The sequence below is a fragment of the Salmo salar genome, chromosome ssa15 (genome assembly GCF_905237065.1).
Source record: "Salmo salar chromosome ssa15, Ssal_v3.1, whole genome shotgun sequence".
Taxonomy (NCBI): Eukaryota; Metazoa; Chordata; class Actinopteri; order Salmoniformes; family Salmonidae; genus Salmo; species Salmo salar.
In genome coordinates, this window is record NC_059456.1 from 867500 (window position 1) to 890814 (window position 23315).

At 42.5% G+C, this 23315-nt stretch overlaps 1 protein-coding gene across 30 annotated transcripts in view; it reads right to left on the reverse strand.

Moving 5' to 3' along the window:
• The window catches only part of LOC100195738 (calcium/calmodulin-dependent protein kinase type II subunit beta), a 190945-nt gene that overhangs the window by 15584 nt on the left and 152046 nt on the right, over positions 1–23315 (reverse strand). For 17 of the 30 annotated variants that reach the window (XM_045695285.1, XM_045695280.1, XM_045695278.1 and 14 more), the window contains 2 exons: positions 7348–7392; positions 1549–1594 (listed from right to left, as the gene is read on the reverse strand). In XM_045695285.1, coding sequence (XP_045551241.1) covers positions 1549–1594; positions 7348–7392 — 91 coding nt within the window. The remainder of the gene's footprint in view (positions 1–1548; positions 1595–7347; positions 7393–23315) is intronic. The other 13 variants (XM_045695288.1, XM_045695306.1, XM_045695303.1 and 10 more) reach the window with 1 other exon arrangement.

Genomic DNA, 23315 nt, shown 5'->3' on the forward strand with positions numbered 1-23315 from the left:
GGGCTTTCACATGTGTCAAGGGGGGCTGATCACCAGTTCGAGCCCGGGAAGGGGGCTGGGAGAGTGAAGGAAGCTATACCGCTGAGCTAGCACAGTGAAGGAAGGTATACCACTAAGCTAGCACAGTGAAGGATGCTATACCTCTAAGCTAGCACAGTGAAGGAAGCTATACCGCTAAGCTAGCAAAGTGAAGGAAACTATACCGCTAAGCTAGCATAGTGAAGGAAGCTATACCGCTAAGCTAGCACAGTGAAGGAAGCTATACCGCTAAGCTAGCACAGTGAAGGAAGCTATACCGCTAAGCTAGCACAGTGAAGGAAGCTATACCGCTAAGCTAGCACAGTGAAGGAAGCTACAGTGCTAAGCTAGCACAGTGAAGGACGCTATACTGCTATATAAGCTAGCACAGTGACGTCTGTTACATGTGGGAATATTGGATCGCCTACTACACTGGGGGAAGAGCAACAAGTGTTCTGCTATTCAGAGAGTAGAAAACACAGGAACATACCAGGAACATGCTGTGCCACACAGAGATGTAGTGTACTGTATGACAGGAGGATGCTTTCTGTACACAGAGATGTAGTGTACTGTAGGACAGGAGGATGCTTTCTGTACACAGAGATGTAGTGTACTGTAGGACAGGAGGATGCTTTCTGTACACAGAGATGTAGTGTACTGTAGGACAGGAGGATGCTTTCTGTACACAGAGATGTAGTGTACTGTAGGACAGGAGGATGCTTTCTGTACACAGAGATGTAGTGTACTGTAGGAAAGGAGGATGCTTCCTGTACACAGAGATGTAGTGTACTGTAGGACAGGAGGATGCTTTCTGCACAGTTCAACAATCCACCAACTTAAAATAAACATCAAGCAAATACAGCTGATCGCATCAGGCGACTCTCCACTGTCACACACACGCGCACACACACATTAATTTAATGTCCGTGTTGATGAGCATTTTGCTAGAAAACACTACGGCACAGGAACAGTACACTAACAGTACGTCTATTAGCGCTGTGTACCAGAATAGTACAGTAGCCTATCAGAGTTCTTCTCTAGTGCTATGTATCCCAGGTGGCGCTACGGCTTCTACATGATTGTGTCTAACATGGCTCTGTTTCCTGCCACAGGCTAAATATACACACAAGGTGCCCTTGGTCTGCTCCTGTGGGGGTCTACCAGAAAGCTGGGTATATAGCTGTACAGCACAGAGAGGAAAGCTACAGAACAGCTCACTTCTCCTGTGGGGGGCTAGGGAGTTGGGGGTTGGACGATAAAAGGGAGGTACAGTCTCTATAGAGGGGGTGGGGTAACTGCTGGAATTCTTCACACTGGAACACTGCTTCAGTGACCTGCATTAGAGAGAACTCATTGTTCTTAGCTCATGGACATACACACGTACACACGCACACACGCACACACATACACACACACACACACACAAACGCACACACATACTCACACACACACACACACACACACACACGCACGCACACACACACACTCACACACACACACACACATCTCTCTCCAGTGTCCAGTCCTTACCTTTCACATCCTCATCCTCCACAGTGGTACTGCTGTCAGTAGATTCCTACAGAGGGGAGGGAGAAGCACCATCAGATAGGAACACACACATCCACACACATCCACACACATCCACGCACACATCCACACACACATCCACACACATCCACACACACATCCACACACATCCACACACAGACACACACACACACACATCCACACACACACACACACACACACACACACACACACACACACACACACACACACACACACACACACACACACACACACACACACACATACACACACACACACACACAGGCACACACACACAGGCACACACACACACACACAAACACACAAACAACACATCTTAAGATCACGAGAACATGCAAAACACAAACCCAATTGTCTTTTCACTGCTTATATGAAATCATTGAATCAATCAATTAAATGTCACACAAAGAATACACACAACACCTTGCAGGGAGTTTGCGTTTAGGCCCTAGACTTCAACACAATGAACAGGCCTCGACTTCAACACAATGAACAGGCCCGGACTTCAACACAATGAACAGGTCCAGACTTCAACACAATGAACAGGTCCGGACTTCAACACAATGAACAGGCCCAGACTTCAACACAATGAACAGGTCCCGACTTCAACACAATGAACAGGCCCAGACTTCAACACAATGAACAGGCCCGGACATCAACAGAATGAACAGGCCCAGACTTCAACACAATGAACAGGTCTCGACTTCAACACAATGAACAGGTCTCGACTTCAACACAATGAACAGGCCCAGACTTCAACACACTGAACATGCCCGGACTTCAACACAATGAACAGGCCCAGACTTCAACACAATGAACAGGCCCCGACTTCAACACAATGAACAGGTCTCGACTTCAACAAAAAGAACAGGCCCAGACTTCAACACAATGAACAGGCCCAGACTTCAACACAATGAACGGGCCCCGACTTCAACACAATGAACAGGCCCCGACTCCAACACAATGAACAGGTCTCGACTTCAACACAATGAACAGGCCCAGACTTCAACACAATGAACAGGTCTCGACTTCAACACAATGAACAGGCCCAGACTTCAACACAATGAACAGGTCCCGACTTCAACACAATGAACAGGTCCCGACTTCAACACAATGAACAGGTCTCGACTTCAACACAATGAACAGGCCCAGACTTCAACACAATGAACAGGCCCAGACTTCAACACAATGAACAGGTCCCGACTTCAACAAAATGAACAGGTCTCGACTTCAACAAAAAGAACAGGCCCAGACTTCAACACAATGAACAGGCCCCGACTTCAACACGATGAACAGGCCCAGACTTCAACACATCTCAGAGTAGACCTTAACTTCAACACATCTCAGAATAGTCCTTAACTTCAACACATCTCAGAGTAGACCTTAACTTCAACACAACACATCTCAGAGTAGACCTTAACTTCAACACATCTCAGAGTAAACCTTAACTTCAACACATCTCAGAGTAGACCTTAACTTCAACACCACATCTCAGAGTAGACCTTAACTTCAACACCACATCTCAGAGTAGACCTTAACTTCAACACATCTCAGAGTAGACCTTACCTTCAACACATCTCAGAGTAGACCTTAACTTCAACACATTACATCTCAGAGTAGACCTTAACTTCAACACATCACATCTCAGAGTAGACCTTAACTTCAACACATCTCAGAGTAGACCTTAACTTCAACACATCTCAGAGTAGACCTTAACTTCAACACATCAAATCTCAGAGTAGACCTTAACTTCAACACATCTCAGAGTAGACCTTATCTTCAACACATCTCAGAGTAGACCTTAACTTCAACACATCACATCTCAGAGTAGACCTTAACTTCAGCACATCTCAGAGTAGACCTTAACTTCAACACATCTCAGAGTAGACCTTAACTTCAACACATCTCAGAGTAGACCTTACCTTCAACACATCTCAGAGTAGACCTTAACTTCAACACATCACATCTCAGAGTAGACCTCAACTTCAACACATCACATCTCAGAGTAGACCTTAACTTCAACACATCTCAGAGTAGACCTTAACTTCAACACATCTCAGAGTAGACCTTAACTTCAACACATCTCAGAGTAGACCTTAACTTCAACACATCTCAGAGTAGACCTTAACTTCAACACATCTCAGAGTAGACCTTAACTTCAACACATCTCAGAGTAGACCTTAACTTCAACACATCACATCTCAGAGTAGACCTTAACTTCAATACATCTCAGAGTAGACCTTAACTTCAACACATCTCAGAGTAGACCTTAACTTCAACACAACACATCTCACAAACACATTAAGCTGAAAGCCTATTTGTTTGAAGCCAGGTATATTTGTTTGAAGCCAGGTGTATTTGTTTGAAGCCAGGTCTATTTGTTTGAAGCCAGGTCTATTTGTTTGAAGCCAGGTATATTTGTTTGAAGCCAGGTCTATTTGTTTGAAGCCAGGTCTATTTGTTTGAAGCCAGGTCTATTTGTTTGAAGCCAGGTATATTTGTTTGAAGCCAGGTATATTTGTTTGAAGCCAGGTCTATTTGTTTGAAGCCAGGTCTATTTGTTTGAAGCCAGGTCTATTTGTTTAAAGCCAGGTCTATTTGTTTGAAGCCAGGTCTATTTGTTTGAAGCCAGGTCTATTTGTTTGAAGCCAGGTCTATTTGTTTGAAGCCAGGTCTATTTGTTTGAAGCCAGGTATATTTGTTTTAAGCCAGGTGTATTTGTTTGAAGCCAGGTATATTTGTTTGAAGCCAGGTGTATTTGTTTGAAGCCAGGTAACCCACCCATGGACATCCCTAGGAAAGCAGCATGTCTTTAGGATCCAACCTCTGACTTCAGCCTGCCCCCTCCACTCGTCCCCTTTACAGTCCATTTCACTACTGCCTTATACCACCTGTGTGTGTGTACGTGTGTGTGTGTGTGTGTACGTGTGTGTGTGTGTGCGTGTGTGTGTGTGTGTGTGTGTGTGTGTGTGTGTGTGTGTGTGTGTGTGTGTGTGTGTGTGTGTGTGTGTGTGTGTGTGTGTGTGAGTGTGTGTGCACCTAATACCACCAGTGTGGGTGTTAACACGGCCTTGCGTTGTCTTGCCTTGCCTGAGGAAACATTAATTCACACCTACAGCTTCCTCCCCTCCTCCCCTCTTGCTCACTTCTGTCTTAGAAATATGATCTAGAATCTATGTTGAATCAATGTGACATCCATTCCCCTACATTCATCTCTTCCATTCCCCTAATAACCTGTAATATGTTGCTCTCCACAGGATGCTGTGTCTCTCGCCGAAGGCCTGCCAGAGGAAGAGTTTTAGACTTCGGCCTGTATGGTACCCTGTTCCCTACATAGTGCACTACTTTTGACCATGGGCCCTGGTCAAACTAATTGCACTATATAGGGAATAAGGTGCTGTTTGGGATTCAGACTAAGGAGTTCTGATTTCCAATTAGTGTATTTAAAGGGCAGGACATGGAGACGTTGGCCTCATTTGGAACACTTCTACACCGGAGAATTCCACAGAGGAGTGTGTGTGATGTAGTGTGTGTGTGTGTGTGTGTGTGTGTGTGTGTGTGTGTGTGTGTGTGTGTGTGTGTGTGGAATTCAGAACCCCAAAATCTTTCTGAACAACAAAATTATTCACAAATTCCTGATATGAACTGACCTACTCAACATCGTAGATAAATGTGACATACAACCATTAAAATTATATTAGACTCTGTTGTTATTCTCCTCCCAGACGTATGATTCGTCTGAAATCAAGCCCTATTCCCCACAGTATATAGTGCACTACTTTTGACCAGAGCCCTATGGGCCTAGTGCACTACCCGATGCACCCTAGTGCACTACCCGATGGACCCTAGTCAAAAGTAGTGCACTACATAGAAATAGGGCGCCATTAAGGACGCAGATAGTAGATAGTAGATCTACTGCATAGGCTGCATTTAACACAAAAATCTGTCACTGACAAACAGATTGATAGATAGAAAGACAGATAGATAAGGGGGAAATGAAACCAGTAGATAAATACAGCCTACAGATGCTACAGATGCTGTCTAACAGGGACCAACAATGGAACAAATAGATTGATAGATAGAAAGACAGATAGACATGGGGAGATTAAACCAGTGGATAAATACAGGCTACAGATGCTGCAGTACAGTATGAACACAAACACTGTAGACGCTCACAGTGCCAACCAAGGGAGGAAGCAGAGCAGAGGCTGTTGACATTCCCACAGGGGCCACGGTTGATTTCAGGCTATTACATAAGTCCTGTAGGTTTGGTGCAGTTAGGCCACATGGGGACAATATTTCACCCACACCCGCACATACACACACACCCTTAGGGACAGATTTAATTCTGTAATGGTTTGCCTCAGTGTAAAGTCACTTTGTACCCCAGTAAAACATCAAGGGGTTGAAATGTACTGGATTGATTTGAAAGATTACTGAATGAGAGGCGTTAACAGGTACAAACAAACATACTGTATGCTTTGTACGTCTGTCCATTACGGTCAGTAGCACATGCAAGTCCCTGAAGAACTGTACACTCTTTTCAAAAGGGTCCTCGGCTGTCCCCATAGGATAACCCTTTTTGGTTCCAGGTCGAACCCTTTTTGGTTCCCTCTGTGGGAAGGGTTCTACATGGAACTCAAAAGGGTTCTACCTGGAACCAATAAGGCTTCTTCAAAGGGTTCTCCTATGGGGACAGTCGAAGAACCCTATTAGGTTCTAAATAGCACCTTTTTCTCTAAGAGTGTAGAGACAAATATTGAGCACATTCAATTAACTCAATATGCTATTATTTTACATCTAAAAATCTAAATTCACCTGAACCAACCATTTGTTTCCAGTTGACATTAGTGTTTTAAAAATTGTCTTCTACCAAACACACACACACACCTACATATTCATATACACACACTATTAGGGAGGGACTGTGCTGGGCGGGGTGCTGGATAAAACATAAATAACTGTGCATAATTGCACACAAACAGTACACGCCTCTGTGATGACACAGCACAGGCCTCTGTGCTGACACGCTCACAAAGATGCAGAAAGGGGGGTAAACAGATCAAACAGAACAGACGAATGGGAGGACAGGAGAGAACAGGGGAGGAGAGGAGAGGGAAGGAGAGGAGAGGAGAGGAGAGGAGAGGAGAGGAGAGGAGAGGAGAGGAGAGGAGAGGAGAGGAGAGGAGAGGAGAGGAGAGGAGAGGAGAGGAGAGGAGAGGAGAGGAGAGGAGAGGAAAGGAAAGGAAAGGAGAAGAGAGGTCAGAAGAGGAGAGGAGAAGAGAGGACAGGGGAGGACAGGAGAGGAGAGGAGAGGAGAGGAGAGGAGAGGAGAGGAGAGGAGAGGAGAGGAGAGGAGAGGAGAGGAGAGGAGAGGAGAGGAGAGGGAGAGGAGAGGAGAGGAGAGGAGAGGAGAGGAGAGGAGAGGAGAGGAGAGGGGAGGAGAAGAGAGGAGAGGACAGGAGAGGAGAGGGGGACAGGAGAGGAGAAGAGAGGAGAGGGGGGACAGGAGAGGAGAGGAGAGAAGAGAGGAGAGGAGAAGAGAAGAGAGGAGAGGACAGGGGGAGAGGACAGGAGAGGAGAGGAGAGGAGAGGAGAAGAAAGGAGAGGGGAGGAGAAGAGAGGAGAGGACAGGAGAGGAGAGGAGAGGGGGACAGGAGAGGAGAGGAGAATAGAAGAGAGGAGAGGAGAAGAGAAGAGAGGAGAGGACAGGGGGAGAGGACAGGAGAGGAGAGGAGAAGAGAGGAGAGGGGGGTGTACCTTAGTTCCATCCATTGGATTATGGATAACAGTGGTCTGAGCCTCCTACAAAAAGAGAGGGATGGAGGGAGAGAGATGGAAGGAGAGATGGAGAGAGAGAAAGAGAGAGAGATGGGGAGGGATGGAGAAAGAAAGCAAAGGAGAGCGAGAGAGATGAAGAGAAAGACAAAGAAAGAGTGAGGAAGGAAAACAGGTAGAGAGAAAGAGAAAAAGAACAGAGCGATAAAGGTGTGAACAGTATGTATGTAGGTCAGATGAGGTTAAAGGTGTGTGTGTACAGTACATTAGGAAAGTATTCAGACCCCTTGACTTTTTCCACATTTTGTTACGTTACAGCCTTATTCTAAAATGGATTAAAATATTTTTTTTCCCTCATCAATCTACACACAATACTCCATAATGAAAAAGCTAAAACAGGTTTTAGAAATCATTGAAAATGTATAAATAAAAAACTGAAATATGACATTTACATAAGTATTCAGACCCTTTACTCTACTTTGTTGAAGCACCTTTGGCAGCGATTACAGCCTTGAGTCTTCTTAGGTATGACGCTACAAGCTTGGCACACCTGTATTTGGGGAGTTTCTCCCATTGCTCTCTGCAGATCCTCTCAAGCTCTGTCAGGTTGGAGGGGAGTGTCGCTGCACAGCTATGTTCAGGTCTCTCCAGAGATGTTCAATCGGGGTTCAAATCCGGGCTCTGGCTGGGCCACTCAAGAACATTCAGAGACTTGTCCTCAAGCCACTCCTGTGTTATCTTGGCTGTGTGCTTAGGGTCGTTGTCTTGTTGGAAGGTGAACCTTTGCCCAGTCTGAGGTCCTGAGCGCTCTGGAGCAGGTTTTCATCAAGGATCTCTCTGTACTTTGCGCCATTCATCTTTCCCTCGATCCTGACTAGTCTCCCGGTCCCTGCTGCTGAAAAACATCCCCACAGCATGATGCTGCCACCACCATGCTTCACTGTAGTGATGGTGCCAGGTTTCCTCCAGACGTGATGCTTGACATTCAGGCCAAAGAGTTCAATCTTGGTTTCATCAGACCAGAGAATCTTGTTTCTCATGGTCTGAGAGTCTTTAGGTGCCTTTTGGCAAACTCCAAGCGGGCTGTCATGTGCCTTTTACTGAGGAGTGACTTCCGTCTGGCCACTCAACCATAAAGGCCTGATTGGTGGAGTGCTGCAGAGATGGTTGTCCTTTTGGAAGGTTCTCCCATCTCACAGAGGAACTCTGGAGCTCTGTCAGAGTGACCATCGGGTTCTTGGTCACCTCCGTGACCAAGGCCCTTCTCCCCCGATTGCTCAGTTTGGCCGGGTGGCCAGCTCTAGGAAGAGTCTCGGTGCTTCCAAACTTCTTCCATTTAAGAATGATGGAGACCACTGTGTTCTTGGGGACCTTCAATGCTACAGAAATTTTTTGGTACCCTTCCCCAGATCTATGCCTTGACACAATCCTGACTCGGAGCTCTATGGACAATTCCTTCGACCTCATGGCTTGGTTTTTGCTCTGACATGCACTGTCAACTGTGGGACCTTATATAGACAGGTGTGTGCCTTTCCAAATCATGTACAATCAATTGAATTTACCACAGGTGGACTTCAATCAAGTTATAGAAACATCTCAAGGATGATCAATGGAAACTGTGATGTGGTGACTTTGGAGAAGATAAGAGACCAGACGAGGAATCAGTGGTTAAGGATAAACATAATACTTTACTGAGAAAAGGTAGCCGCAGGATCACAGTGCACTTGAAAAACAACAAACACTAAGTCTCGAAAACTCAGTCAGGAAATGAACGCAAACGGTGAACAATTCAAGCTTCTGCAAAGCACAACAGAAAACGCCCCTCTTTTAACAGGGAAATCATAATGAGTAAATAAGACACACCTGAGTGTCGTTAATGTCTCTAGGGTGGTCTCTGGGTCCCTCTAGTGACAGGTGGAACCATGACAGAAACAGACTGCGCCTGAGCTCAATTTCGAGTCTCATACGTAAATAAGTTATTTCTGTTTATTTATTTTCAATACATTTGCTAAAATGTCTAAAAACCTGTTTTCTCTTTTTCTTAATAGATTGATGAGGAACAAAATTGATTTAATCCATTTTAGAATAAGGCGGAAATGTAACAAAATGTAGAAAAAGTCAAGGGGTCTGAATACCTTCCGAATACACTGTATGTCAGATGAGGTCAAAGCAAAAGGTGAGAAAACTGGTTAAAACTGGAAGAGATTCTTCTGGAGTGATAGAGTTGAGGGGTGGATGAGCTGAGGACTGTAATTTTTAATCAATTTAGAAAACACACACACACGCATGCTCGCGCTGAGCCGGAGGAGAGGAACATGGCTGGAACGGTCAGAGAGAACTCTGTGTAAAAGTTACAAACACACCATGTCTGCTAATCATTCTGCAGAGCTCTACTTACACTCACTCACTCACACTCACTCACTCACTCACTCACACTCACTCACTCACTCACTCACTCACTCACCACTCACTCACTCACTCACTCACTCACTCACTCACTCACACACACACACACACACACACACTCACACACTCACTAACACAATCATCAGAGACAAGTCTGAAAACACATATATTTTACACAAATATGCAGCAGACCCTCACAGAAACCCTGCAGGAACGTTGCCCCCCACAAAAGCACATAGTGTACAGTACACCATAGAGTACATTATGAAGAAGCCACTACGACGGTTATCCTCTTGACTCGACTGTTTCTGTCTGACATATAACATGTGGTAATACAGGTACACATGTAATATCTGTTCCTTCCCAACGATTCTACTTATATATGTTGAATCGCCACCATTCACAGCCGGCCATCTTCTACCTTAAGCCCCTCGTCAGCACGGTGTGTTTTCTACTTAACTGGAGACTGCTATGAGTCAACGAAGACCGTATACTTCAACCCAGTCTGGGTTGTGCTGTACTGTAGTAGGTACGTCAGCATCTGCTGCTAAGTGGGTTTACTGTTTACAGAAGAGTTTCCGGTGCTGTCACGGTGAGTGAGGTAAAAGCTACTCTAAAATACCATTACACCATGACAGGACTCCTTTATCTCTCTCTCTCTCTCTCTCTCTCTCTCTCTCAGAAGCCTCATTTGACACGCACGCACGCAGGCACGCACACACACTTTTCCCCACACCATTCTGAGCACTCTCCCCAGAAAGTGACACCTTCCGATGACCAATCACCAGCCAGCTGTCTTCTGCATGATTATGACATTATCGTCATGACAACCGTTGCCCTGGGCAACAGCTTGGGATATGGGGAGAGAGAAGAGAACAAAGTACCTGGGGTTTGACTGCAGATTGAGAACGTAAGGGGAGGGAGGGTTATGGAGGGAGGGAAGGTTAGGGAGGGAGGGTTAGGGAAGGAGGGAATGTTAGGGAGGAAGGGTTAGGGAGGGAGGGAATGTTAGGGAGGGAGGGTTAGGGAGGGAGGGTTAGGGAAGGAGGGAGTGTTAGGGAGGGAGGGTTAGGGGGAGGGAGGGAGGGTTAGGGAGGGAGGGAAGGTTAGGGAGCGAGGGAAGGTTAGGGAGGGAGGGTTAGGGAAGGAGGGAATGTTAGGGAGGGAGGGTTAGGGAGGGAGGGAGGGAAGGTTAGGGAGGGTTAGGGAGGTGAGGGAGGGAGGGTTAGGGAGGGAGGGAATGTTAGGGAGGGAGGGTGAGGGAGGGAGGTAAGGTTAGGGAGGGAGGGTTAGGGAGGGGAGGGTTAGGGAGGGAAGGTTAGGGAGGGAGGGTTAGGGAGGGAGGGAATGTTAGGGAGGAAGGGTTAGGGAGGGAGGTAAGGTTAGGGAGGGAGGGTTAGGGAGGGAGAGGTTAGGGAGGGAGGGTTAGGGAGGGGAGGGGAGGTTAGGGAGGGAAGGTTAGGGAGGGAGGGTTAGGGAGGGAGGGAATGTTAGGGAGGGAGGGTTAGGGAGGGAGGGAATGTTAGGGAGGGAGGGAAGGTTAGGGAGGGAGGGTTAGGGAAGGAGGGAAGGTTAGGGAGGGAGGGAGGGAGGGTTAGGGAGGGAGGGAGGGAATGTTAGGGAGGGAGGGTTAGGGAGGGAGGGAATGTTAGGGAGGGAGGGTTAGGGAGGGAGGGAAGGTTAGGGAGGGAGGGTTAGGGAGGTTAGGGAGGGAGGGAAGGTTAGGGAGTGGGGGTTAGGGAGGGAGGGAGGGAAGGTTAGGGAGGGAGGGTTAGGGAGGGAGGGAATGTTAGGGAGGGAGGGAAGGTTAGGGAGGGAGGGTTAGGGAAGGAGGGAAGGTTAGGGAGGGAGGGAGGGTTAGGGAGGGAGGGAATGTTAGGGAGGGAGGGTTAGGGAAGGAGGGAAGGTTAGGGAGGGAGGGTTAGGGAGGGAGGGAATGTTAGGGAGGGAGGGTTAGGGAGGTTAGGGAGGGAGGGAAGGTTAGGGAGGGAGGGTTAGGGAGGTGAGGGAGGGAGGGTTTGGGAGGGTGGGAAGGTTAGGGAGGGAGGGTTAGGGAGGGAGGGTTAGGGAGGTGAGGGAGGGTTAGGGAGGGAGGGTTAGGGAGGGAGGGAATGTTAGGGAGGGAGGGTTAGGGAGGTTAGGGAGGGAGGGAAGGTTAGGGAGGGAGGGTTAGGGAGGTGAGGGAGGGAGGGTTTGGGAGGGTGGGAAGGTTAGGGAGGGAGGGTTAGGGAGGGAGGGTTAGGGAGGTGAGGGAGGGTTAGGGAGGGAGGGTTTGGGAGGGAGGGAGGGTGGGAAGGTTATGGAGGGAAGGTTAGGTAGGGTGGTGGGAGGTTTAGCAAGGGAGGGAAGGTTACCGAGGTCAGGTTAGCGAGGGACACTGACAGACAGTTTGACAAAATAAAATAAAATTTCTTAACCTAACTATTACCCAACTATTACCTAACTATTACCTAAACCAAATATTACCTAAACCAACTATTACCTAAACCAACTATTACCCAACTACTACCCAACTATTACCTGAACCAACTATTACCTAACCCAACTATTACCTAACCCAACTATTACCTAAATATTACCTGAACCAACTATTACCTAACTATTACCTAAACCAACTATTACCTAAATATTACCTAAACCAACTATTACCTAAATATTACCTAAACCAACTATTACCTAACTATTACCTGAACCAACTATTACCTAAATATTACCTAAACCAACTATTACCTAAATATTACGTAAACCAACTATTACCTAACCCAACTATTACCTAAATATTACCTAAACCAACTATTACCTAACCCAACTATTACCTAAATATTACCTAACCCAACTATTACCTAAATATTACCTGAACCAACTATTACCTAACCCAACTATTACCTAAATATTACCTAAACCAACTATTACCTAACCCAACTATTACCTAAATATTACCTAAACCAACTATTACCTAACCCAACTATTACCTAAATATCATCTAAACCAACTATTACCTAAATATCATCTAAACCAACTATTACCTAACCCAACTATTACCTAAATATCATCTAAACCAACTATTACCTAACCCAACTATTACCTAAATATCATCTAAACCAACTATTACCAAACCCAACTATTAGGTAATAGTAGGTAGGTAGGGGTAAAGTGACTATGCATAGATAATAAAAATCGAGTAGAGGCAGTGGGGGGGGGGGGGGGGGTGTCATTGTTAATAGTCTGGGTAGCCAGCCTTTACAGACTTGGTCAGGGAGAGGTTGAAAATGTCAGTGAAGACACTTGCCAGTTGGCCCGCGCATGCTGTGAGTACACGTCCTGGTAATCCGTCTGGCCCCGCGGCCTTGTGAATGTTGACCTTTAAAGGTCTTGCTCACATCGGCTACAGAGAGCGTGATCACACAGTCGTCCGGAACAGCTGGTGCTCATGCTTCAGTGCTTGCTTGCCTCGAAGCAAGCATAAAAGGCATTTAGCTCGTTTGGTAGGCTCGCCTCACTGCGCAGCTCGTGGCTGGGTTTCCCATTGTAGCCCGTGATAATTTGCAAGCTCTGCCAAATCCAAGGAGGGTCAGAGCCGGTGTAGTAGGATTCAATCTTAGTCCTGTATTGACGCTTTGCCTGTTTGATGGTTCGTCTGAGGGCATAGGGGGATTTCTTATAAGCGCCCGGATTAGTGTCCGGCTCCTTGAAAGCGGCAGCTCTAGCCTATAGCTCGATGCGGATGTTGCCTGTAATCCATGGCTTCTGGTTGGGATATTTATGCACGGCCACAGTGGGGACGACGTCGTCGATGCATTTATTGATGAAGCCGGTGACCGAGGTGGTGTACTCCTCAATGAACATATTCCAGTCTGTGCTAGCAAAACAGTCCTGTATCTTAGCATCCGCATCTTCTGACCACTTCCGTAATGAGCGAGTCACTGGTACTTCCTGCTTTAGTTTTTGCTTGTAAGCAGGAGGATAGAATTATGGTCAGATTTGCCAAATGGAGGGCGAGGGAGAGCTTTGTATGCATCACTGTGTGTGGAGTAAAGGTGGTTGCACATTCCTCTGTGTTACGTTCTGACCTGTAAAGGTGTGATTTGTTAGTGTTTAGTTTGGTCAGGACGTGGCAGGGTGTATTTGTTTTATGTGGTTCAGGGTGGTTGTGTGTATGTGTCCATGTAGAGAGGGGTATTTGATTTATTAGTCCAGGGTTTAGGTTATTGTTCTATGTTAGTTTATTTCTATGTTCTGTCTAGTCATTTGTATTAATATGTTTAGTTAATTGGTGGTGGGGCCTTCAGTTGGAGGCAGCTGTCTATCGTTGCCTCTGATTGAAGGTCCTATAATTAGGGGTGTGTTTGTATTGTGGATTGTGGTTAGTTGTATTCTGTTTTGTGCTTGTCACCTGACAGAACTGTTAGTGTCGTTTCTGTTAATTGTATACGTGTTTATTTTCTTTCTCCTTTATATATATTAAAGAGAGAAGATGAGTATACACTTCCCTGTTGCGTCTTGGTCCTCCACACACGACACTCGTTACACTCTGACTGGTAGAAATTAGGCAAAACGGGTTTAAGTTTGCCTGCATTAAAGTCCCTGGCCACTAGGAGCGCCGCTTCTGGATGAGCATTTTCTTGTTTGCTTACGGCCTCATACAGCTCATTGAGGGGGTCAAGTGCAAGTTCTGGTTAATTTATTAATATAAAAAAGAATCATGTTTTGGAGGGCTGTGTTGAGGTGAGGAGGAGGATTATTTAATATACTGTTTGAAGAGGGACTGTAGGGTTTCAGATGTTTTCAGAAGATGGGCAGGGAATGTGCTGTAATAGCTTCAGGGGGAAGCTGGTTCCACCAATGGGGTGCCAGGACAGAGAAGAGCTTGGTCTGGGCTGAGTGGGAGCTGCCCTCCCGTAGGGGTGGGATGGCCAAGAGACCTGAGGTGGCAGAACGGAGTGCTCAGGTTGGGGTGTAGGGTTTGAGCATAGCATGAAGGAAAGGGAGGGGCAGTTCTTCTTGCTGTGCCGTAGGTAAGCACCATGGTATTGTAGTGGATGCGAGCTTCGACTGGAAGCCAGTGGAGTGTGCGGAGGAAGGGGGTGACATGAGAGAACTTGGGAAGGTTGAAAAGAAGGAGGGCTGCAGCGTTCTGAAAAAGTTGTAGGGGTTTGATGGCACAAGCAGGGAGCCCAGTATAACAGCGAGTAGTCCAGATGGGAGAGGACAAGTTCCTGGATTAGGACCTGCGCCGCTTCCTGTGTGAGGTAGGATCATACTCTACGGATGTTGTAGAGCATGAAACTGCAGGAGCAGGTCACTGCTTTGATGTTTGCAGAGAACAATGGGGTGTTGTCCAGGGTCACGCCAAGGTTATTTGCACTCTGGGAGGGCGACACTGTGGAGGAAAGGTCTTTGAGCGAGCAGGCATTTCCTGGGAAGAAAAGCAATTCCGTCTTCTTGAGGTTGAGGTTTAGCTTGAGGTGGTAGGGCAGACTGTTACCTAACCCAACTATTACCTATCCCAACAATTACCTAACCCAACTATTACCTATCCCAACTATTACCTAACCCAACTATTAACTAAACTATCTATTACCATTCCCAACTATTAACTATCCCAACTATTACCTATCCCAACAATTACCTAACCCAAATTTTACCTAACCCAACTATTACCTATCCCAACAATTACCTAACCCAAATATTACCTATCCCAACAATTACATAACCCAAATATTACCTAACCCAACTATTACCTATCCCTACAATGACCTAACCCAACTATTACCTATCCCAACTATTACCTAACCCAACTATTACCTAACCCAACTATTACCTATCATAACTATTACCTAACCCAACTATTACCTAAACTAACTACTACCTATCCCAACTATTACCTATCCCAACTATTACCTAACCCAACTATTACCTAAACTAACTATTACCTATCCCAACTATTACCTAAACTAACTATTACCTGTCCCAACTATTACCTGACCCAACTATTACCTAAACCAACTATTACCTATCCCAACTATTACCTATCCCAAATATGACCTAAACTATTACCTATCCCAACTATTACCTATCCCAAATATTACATAAACCAACTATTACCTAAACCAACTATTACCTATCCCAACTATTACCTATCCCAACTATTACCTAACCCAACTATTACCTATCCCAACTACTACCTAACCCAACTATTACCTAACCCAACTATTACCTATCCCAACTATTACCTAACCCAATAATTACCTAAACTATTACCTAAACTAACTATTACCTATCCCAACTATTACCTAAACTAACTATTACCTATCCCAACTATTACCTATCCCAACTATTACCTATCCCAACTATGACCTATCCCAACTATTACCTAAACCAACTATTACCTATCCCAACTATTACCTAAACTAACTATTACCTATCCCAACTATTACCTATCCCAACTATTACCTAACCCAACTATTACCTATCCCAACTATTATCTATCCCAACTATTACCTATCCCAACTATTACCTATCCCAACTATTACCTATCCCAACTATTATCTATCCCAACTATTACCTATCCCAACTATTACCTATCCCAACTATTACCTAAACTAACTATTACCTATCCCAACTATTACCTATCCCAACTATTACCTAAACCAACTATTACCTATCCCAACTATTACCTAAACTAACTATTACCTATCCCAACTATTACCTATCCCAACTATTACCTATCCCAACTATTACCTAAACCAACTATTACCTATCCCAACTATTACCTATCCCAACTATTACCTAAACCAACTATTACCTATCCCAACTATTACCTAAACTAACTATTACCTATCCCAAGAATTACCTATCCCAACTATTACCTAAACCAACTATTACCTAACCCAACTATTACCTATCCCAACTATTATCTATCCCAACTATTACCTATCCCAACTATTACCTATCCCAAACTATATCCTAACCCAACTATTACCTAAACTAACTATTACCTATCCCAACTATTACCTAAACTAACTATTACCTATCCCAACTATTACCTAAACCAACTATTACCTAAACCAACTATTACCTATCCCAACTATTACCTAAATAACTATTACCTATCCCAACTATTACCTAAACCAACTATTACCTACACCAACTATTACCTATCCCAACTATTACCTAAACTAACTATTACCTATACCAACTATTACCTATCCCAACAATTACCTATCCCAAACTATATCCTAACCCAACTATTACCTAAACTAACTATTACCTATCCCAACTATTACCTAAACTAACTATTACCTATCCCAACTATAACCTAAACCAACTATTACCTAAACCAACTATTACCTATCCCAACTATTACCTAAACTAACTATTACCTATCACAACTATTACCTAAACCAACTATTACCTACACCAACTATTACCTATCCCAACTATTACCTAAACTAACTATTACCTATCCCAACTATTACCTATCCCAACTATTACCTAAACCAACTATTACCTAACCCAACTATTACCTATCCCAACTATTACCTAAACCAACTATTACCTAAACCAACTATTACCTATCCCAACTATTACCTAAACTAACTATTACCTATCCCAAATATTACCTAAACCAACTATTACCTACACCAACTATTACCTATCACAACTATTACCTAAACTAACTATTACCTATCACAACTATTACCTAAACTAACTATTACCTATCCCAACTATTACCTATCCCAACTATTACCTAAACCAACTATTACCTAACCAAACTATTACCTATCCCAACTATTACCTAACCCAACTATTACCTAAACTAACTACTACCTATCCCAACTATTACCTCTCCCAACTATTACCTAACCCAACTATTACCTAAAATAACTATTACCTATCCCAACTATTACCTAAACTAACTATTACCTGTCCCAACTATTACCTAAACCAACTATTACCTAAACCAACTATTACCTAACCCAACTATTACCAATCCCAACTACTATCTATCCCAACTATTACCTATCCCAACTATTACCTATCCCAAACTATATCCTAACCCAACTATTACCTAAACTAACTATTACCTATCCCAACTATTACCTAAACTAACTATTACCTATCCCAACTATTACCTAAACCAACTATTACCTAAACCAACTATTACCTATCCCAACTATTACCTAAACTAACTATTACCTATCCCAACTATTACCTAAACCAACTATTACCTAAACCAACTATTACCTATCCCAACTATTACCTAAACTAACTATTACCTATCCCAACTATTACCTATCCCAACTATTACCTAAACCAACTATTACCTAACCCAACTATTACCTATCCCAACTATTACCTAACCCAACTATTACCTATCCCAACTATTACCTAACCCAACTATTACCTAAACTAACTACTACCTATCCCAACTATTACCTATCCCAACTATTACCTAACCCAACTATTACCTAAACTAACTATTACCTATCCCAACTATTACCTAAACTGACTATTACCTGTCCCAACTATTACCTAAACCAACTATTACCTAAACCAACTATTACCTAACCCAACTATTACCTATCCCAACTATTATCTATCCCAACTATTACCTATCCCAACTATTACCTATCCCAAACTATATCCTAACCCAACTATTACCTAAACTAACTATTACCTATCCCAACTATTACCTAAACTAACTATTACCTATCCCAACTATTACCTAAACCAACTATTACCTAAACCAACTATTACCTATCCCAACTATTACCTAAACTAACTATTACCTATCCCAACTATTACCTAAACCAACTATTACCTACAACCAACTATTACCTATCCCAACTATTACCTAAACTAACTATTACCTATCCCAACTATTACCTATCCCAACTATTACCTAAACCAACTATTACCTAACCCAACTATTACCTATCCCAACTATTACCTAACCCAACTATTACCTAACCCAACTATTACCTATCCCAACTATTACCTAACCCAACTATTACCTAAACTAACTACTACCTATCCCAACTATTACCTATCCCAACTATTACCTAACCCAACTATTACCTAAACTAACTATTACCTATCCCAACTATTACCTAAACTAACTATTACCTGTCCCAACTATTACCTAAACCAACTATTACCTAAACCAACTATTACCTATCCCAACTATTACCTATCCCAAATATTACCTAAACTAACTATTACCTATCCCAACTATTACCTATCCCAACTATTACCTAAACCAACTATTACCTAAACCAACTATTACCTATCCCAACTATTACCTATCCCAACTATTACCTAACTAAACTATTACCTATCCCAACTACTACCTAACCCAACTATTACCTAACCCAACTGTTACCTATCCCACCTATTACCTAACCCAATAATTACCTAAACTATTACCTAAACTAACTATTACCTAAACTAACTATTACCTAACCCAAATATTACCTAACCCAACTATTACCTAAATGAACTATTACCTATCCCAACTATTACCTATCCCAACTATTACCTAAACTAACTATTACCTATCCCAACTATTATCTATCCCAACTATTACCTATCCAAATTATTACCTATCCCAAACTATATCCTAACCCAACAATTACCTACACTAACTATTACCTATCCCAACTATTACCTAAACTAACTATTACCTATCCCAACTATTACCTAAACCAACTATTACCTATCCCAACTATTACCTATCCCAACTATTACCTAAACCAACTATTACCTAACCCAACTATTACCTAAACTAACTACTACCTATCCCAACTATTACCTATCCCAACTATTACCTAAACTAACTATTACCTATCCCAACTATTACCTAAACTAACTATTAACTGTCCCAACTATTACCTAAACCAACTATTACCTATCCCAACTATTACCTATCCCAACTATTACCTAAACTAACTATTACCTATCCCAACGATTACCTATCCCAACTATTACCTAAACCAACTATTATCTATCCCAACTATTACCTGTCCCAACTATTACCTAACCCGACTATTACCTATCCCAACTATTACCTAACCCAACTATTACCTATCCCAACTATTACCTATCCCAACTATTACCTATCCCAACTATTACCTAACCCAACAATTACCTATCCCAACTATTACCTAACCCAACTATTACCTATCCCAACTATTACCTATCCCAACTACAACCTAACCCAACTATTACCTAACCCAACTATTACCTAACCCAACTATTACCTAAACTAACTATTACCTATCCCAACTATTACCTATCCCAACTATTACCTATCCCAACTATTACCTAAACTAACTATTACCTATCCCAACTATTACCTATCCCAACTATTACTTATCCCAACTATTACCTAAACTAACTATTACCTATCCCAACTATTACCTATCCCAACTATTACCTATCCCAACTATTACTTATCCCAACTATTACCAAAACTAACTATTACCTATCCCAACTATTACCTAAATTAACTATTACCTATCCCAACTATTACCTATCCCAACTATTACCTAAACTAACTATTACACCTATCCCAACTATTACCTATCCCAACTATTACCTAAACTAACTATTACCTATCCCAACTATTACCTATCCCAACTATTACCTATCCCAACTATTACCTAAACCAACTATTACCTATCCCAACTATTACCTAAACTAACTATTACCTATCCCAACTATTACCTATCCCAACTATTACCTAAACCAACTATTACCTAACCCAACTATTACCTATCCCAACTATTATCTATCCCAACTATTACCTATCCCAACTATTACCTATCCCAACTATTATCTATCCCAACTATTACCTATCCCAACTATTACCTATCCCAACTATTACCTAAACTAACTATTACCTATCCCAACTATTACCTATCCCAACTATTACCTATCCCAACTATTACCTATCCCAATTATTACCTAAACCAACTATTACCTATCCCAACTATTACCTAAACTAACTATTACCTATCCCAAATATTACCTAAACTAACTATTACCTATCCCAACTATTACCTAGCCCAACTACTACCTAACCCAACTATTACCTAACCCAACTATTACCTATCCCAACTATTACCTAACCCAATAATTACCTAAACTATTACCTAAACTAACTATTACCTAAACTAACTATTACCTAACCCAACTATTACCTAACCTAACTATTACCTAAAATAACTATTACCTATCCCAACTATTACCTATCCCAACTATTACCTAAACTAACTATTACCTATCTCAACTATTACCTATCCCAACTATTACTTATCCCAACTATTACCTAAACGAACTATTACCTATCCCAACTACTACCTATCCCAACTATTACCTATCCCAACTATTACCTATCCCAACTATTACCTAAACTAACTATTACCTATCCCAACTATTACCTATCCCAACTATTACCTATCCCAACTATTACCTATCCCAACTATTACCTAAACCAACTATTACCTATCCCAACTATTACCTAAACTAACTATTACCTATCCCAACTATTACCTATCCCAACTATTACCTATCCCAACTATTACCTAACCCAACTATTACCTATCCCAACTATTATCTATCCCAACTATTACCTATCCCAACTATTACCTATCCCAACTATTACCTAACCCAACTATTACCTATCCCAACTATTACCTATCCCAACTATTACCTAAACTAACTATTACCTATCCCAACTATTACCTATCCCAACTATTACCTATCCCAACTATTACCTATCCCAACTATTACCTAAACCAACTATTACCTATCCCAACTATTACCTAAACCAACTATTACCTATCCCAAATATTACCTAAACCAACTATTACCTAGCCCAACTATTACCTATCCCAACTATTACCTAACCCAACTATTACCTATCCCAACTATTACCTAACCCAACTATTACCTATCCCAACTATTACCTATCCCAACTATTACCTATCCCAACTATTACCCAACCCAACTATTACCTATCCCAACTACTACCTAACCCAACTATTACCTAACCCAACTATTACCTAACCCAACTATTACCTAAACTAACTATTACCTATCCCAACTATTACCTATCCCAACTATTACCTATCCCAACTATTACCTAAACTAACTATTACCTATCCCAACTATTACCTATCCCAACTATTACCTATCCCAACTATTACCTATCCCAACTATTACCTAACCCAACTATTACCTATCCCAACTATTACCTATCCCAACTATTACCTAACCCAACTATTACCTATCCCAACTATTACATAACAATACCTAAACTATTACCTAAACCAACTATTACCTAAACTAACTATTACCTAACCCAACTATTACCTAACCCAACTATTACCTAAACGAACTATTACCTATCCCAACTATTACCTATCCCAACTATTACCTATCCCAACTATTACCTAAACTAACTATTACCTATCCCAACTATTACCTAACCCAACTATTACCTATCCCAACTATTACCTATCCCAAACTATACCTAACCCAACTATTACCTACACCAACTATTACCTATCCCAACTATTACCTAAACTAACTATTACCTATCCCAACTATTACCTAAACCAACTATTACCTATCCCAACTATTACCTATCCCAACTATTACCTAAACCAACTATTACCTAACCCAACTATTACCTATCCCAACTATTACCTAAACCAACTATTACCTAAACCAACTATTACCTATCCCAACTATTACCTATCCCAACTATTACCTAAACGAACTATTACCTATCCCAACTATTACCTAAACTAACTATTACCTGTCCCAACTATTACCTAAACCAACTATTACCTATCCCAACTATTACCTATCCCAACTATTACCTAAACTAACTATTACCTATCCCAACTATTACCTATCCCAACTATTACCTAAACCAACTATTATCTATCCCAACTATTACCTGTCCCAACTATTACCTAACCCGACTATTACCTATCCCAACTATTACCTAACCCAACTATTACCTATCCCAACTATTACCTATCCCAACTATTACCTATCCCAACTATTACCTAACCCAACTATTACCTATCCCAACTATTACCTAACCCAACTATTACCTATCCCAACTATTACCTATCCCAACTATTACCTAACCCAACTATTACCTATCCCAACTACTACCTAACCCAACTATTACCTAACCCAACTATTACCTATCCCAACTATTACCTATCCCAACTATTACCTATCCCAACTATTACCTAAACCAACTATTACCTATCCCAACTATTACCTAAACTAACTATTACCTATCCCAACTATTACCTATCCCAACTATTACCTATCCCAACTATTACCTAACCCAACTATTACCTATCCCAACTATTATCTATCCCAACTATTACCTATCCCAACTATTACCTATCCCAACTATTATCTATCCCAACTATTACCTATCCCAACTATTACCTATCCCAACTATTACCTAAACTAACTATTACCTATCCCAACTATTACCTATCCCAACTATT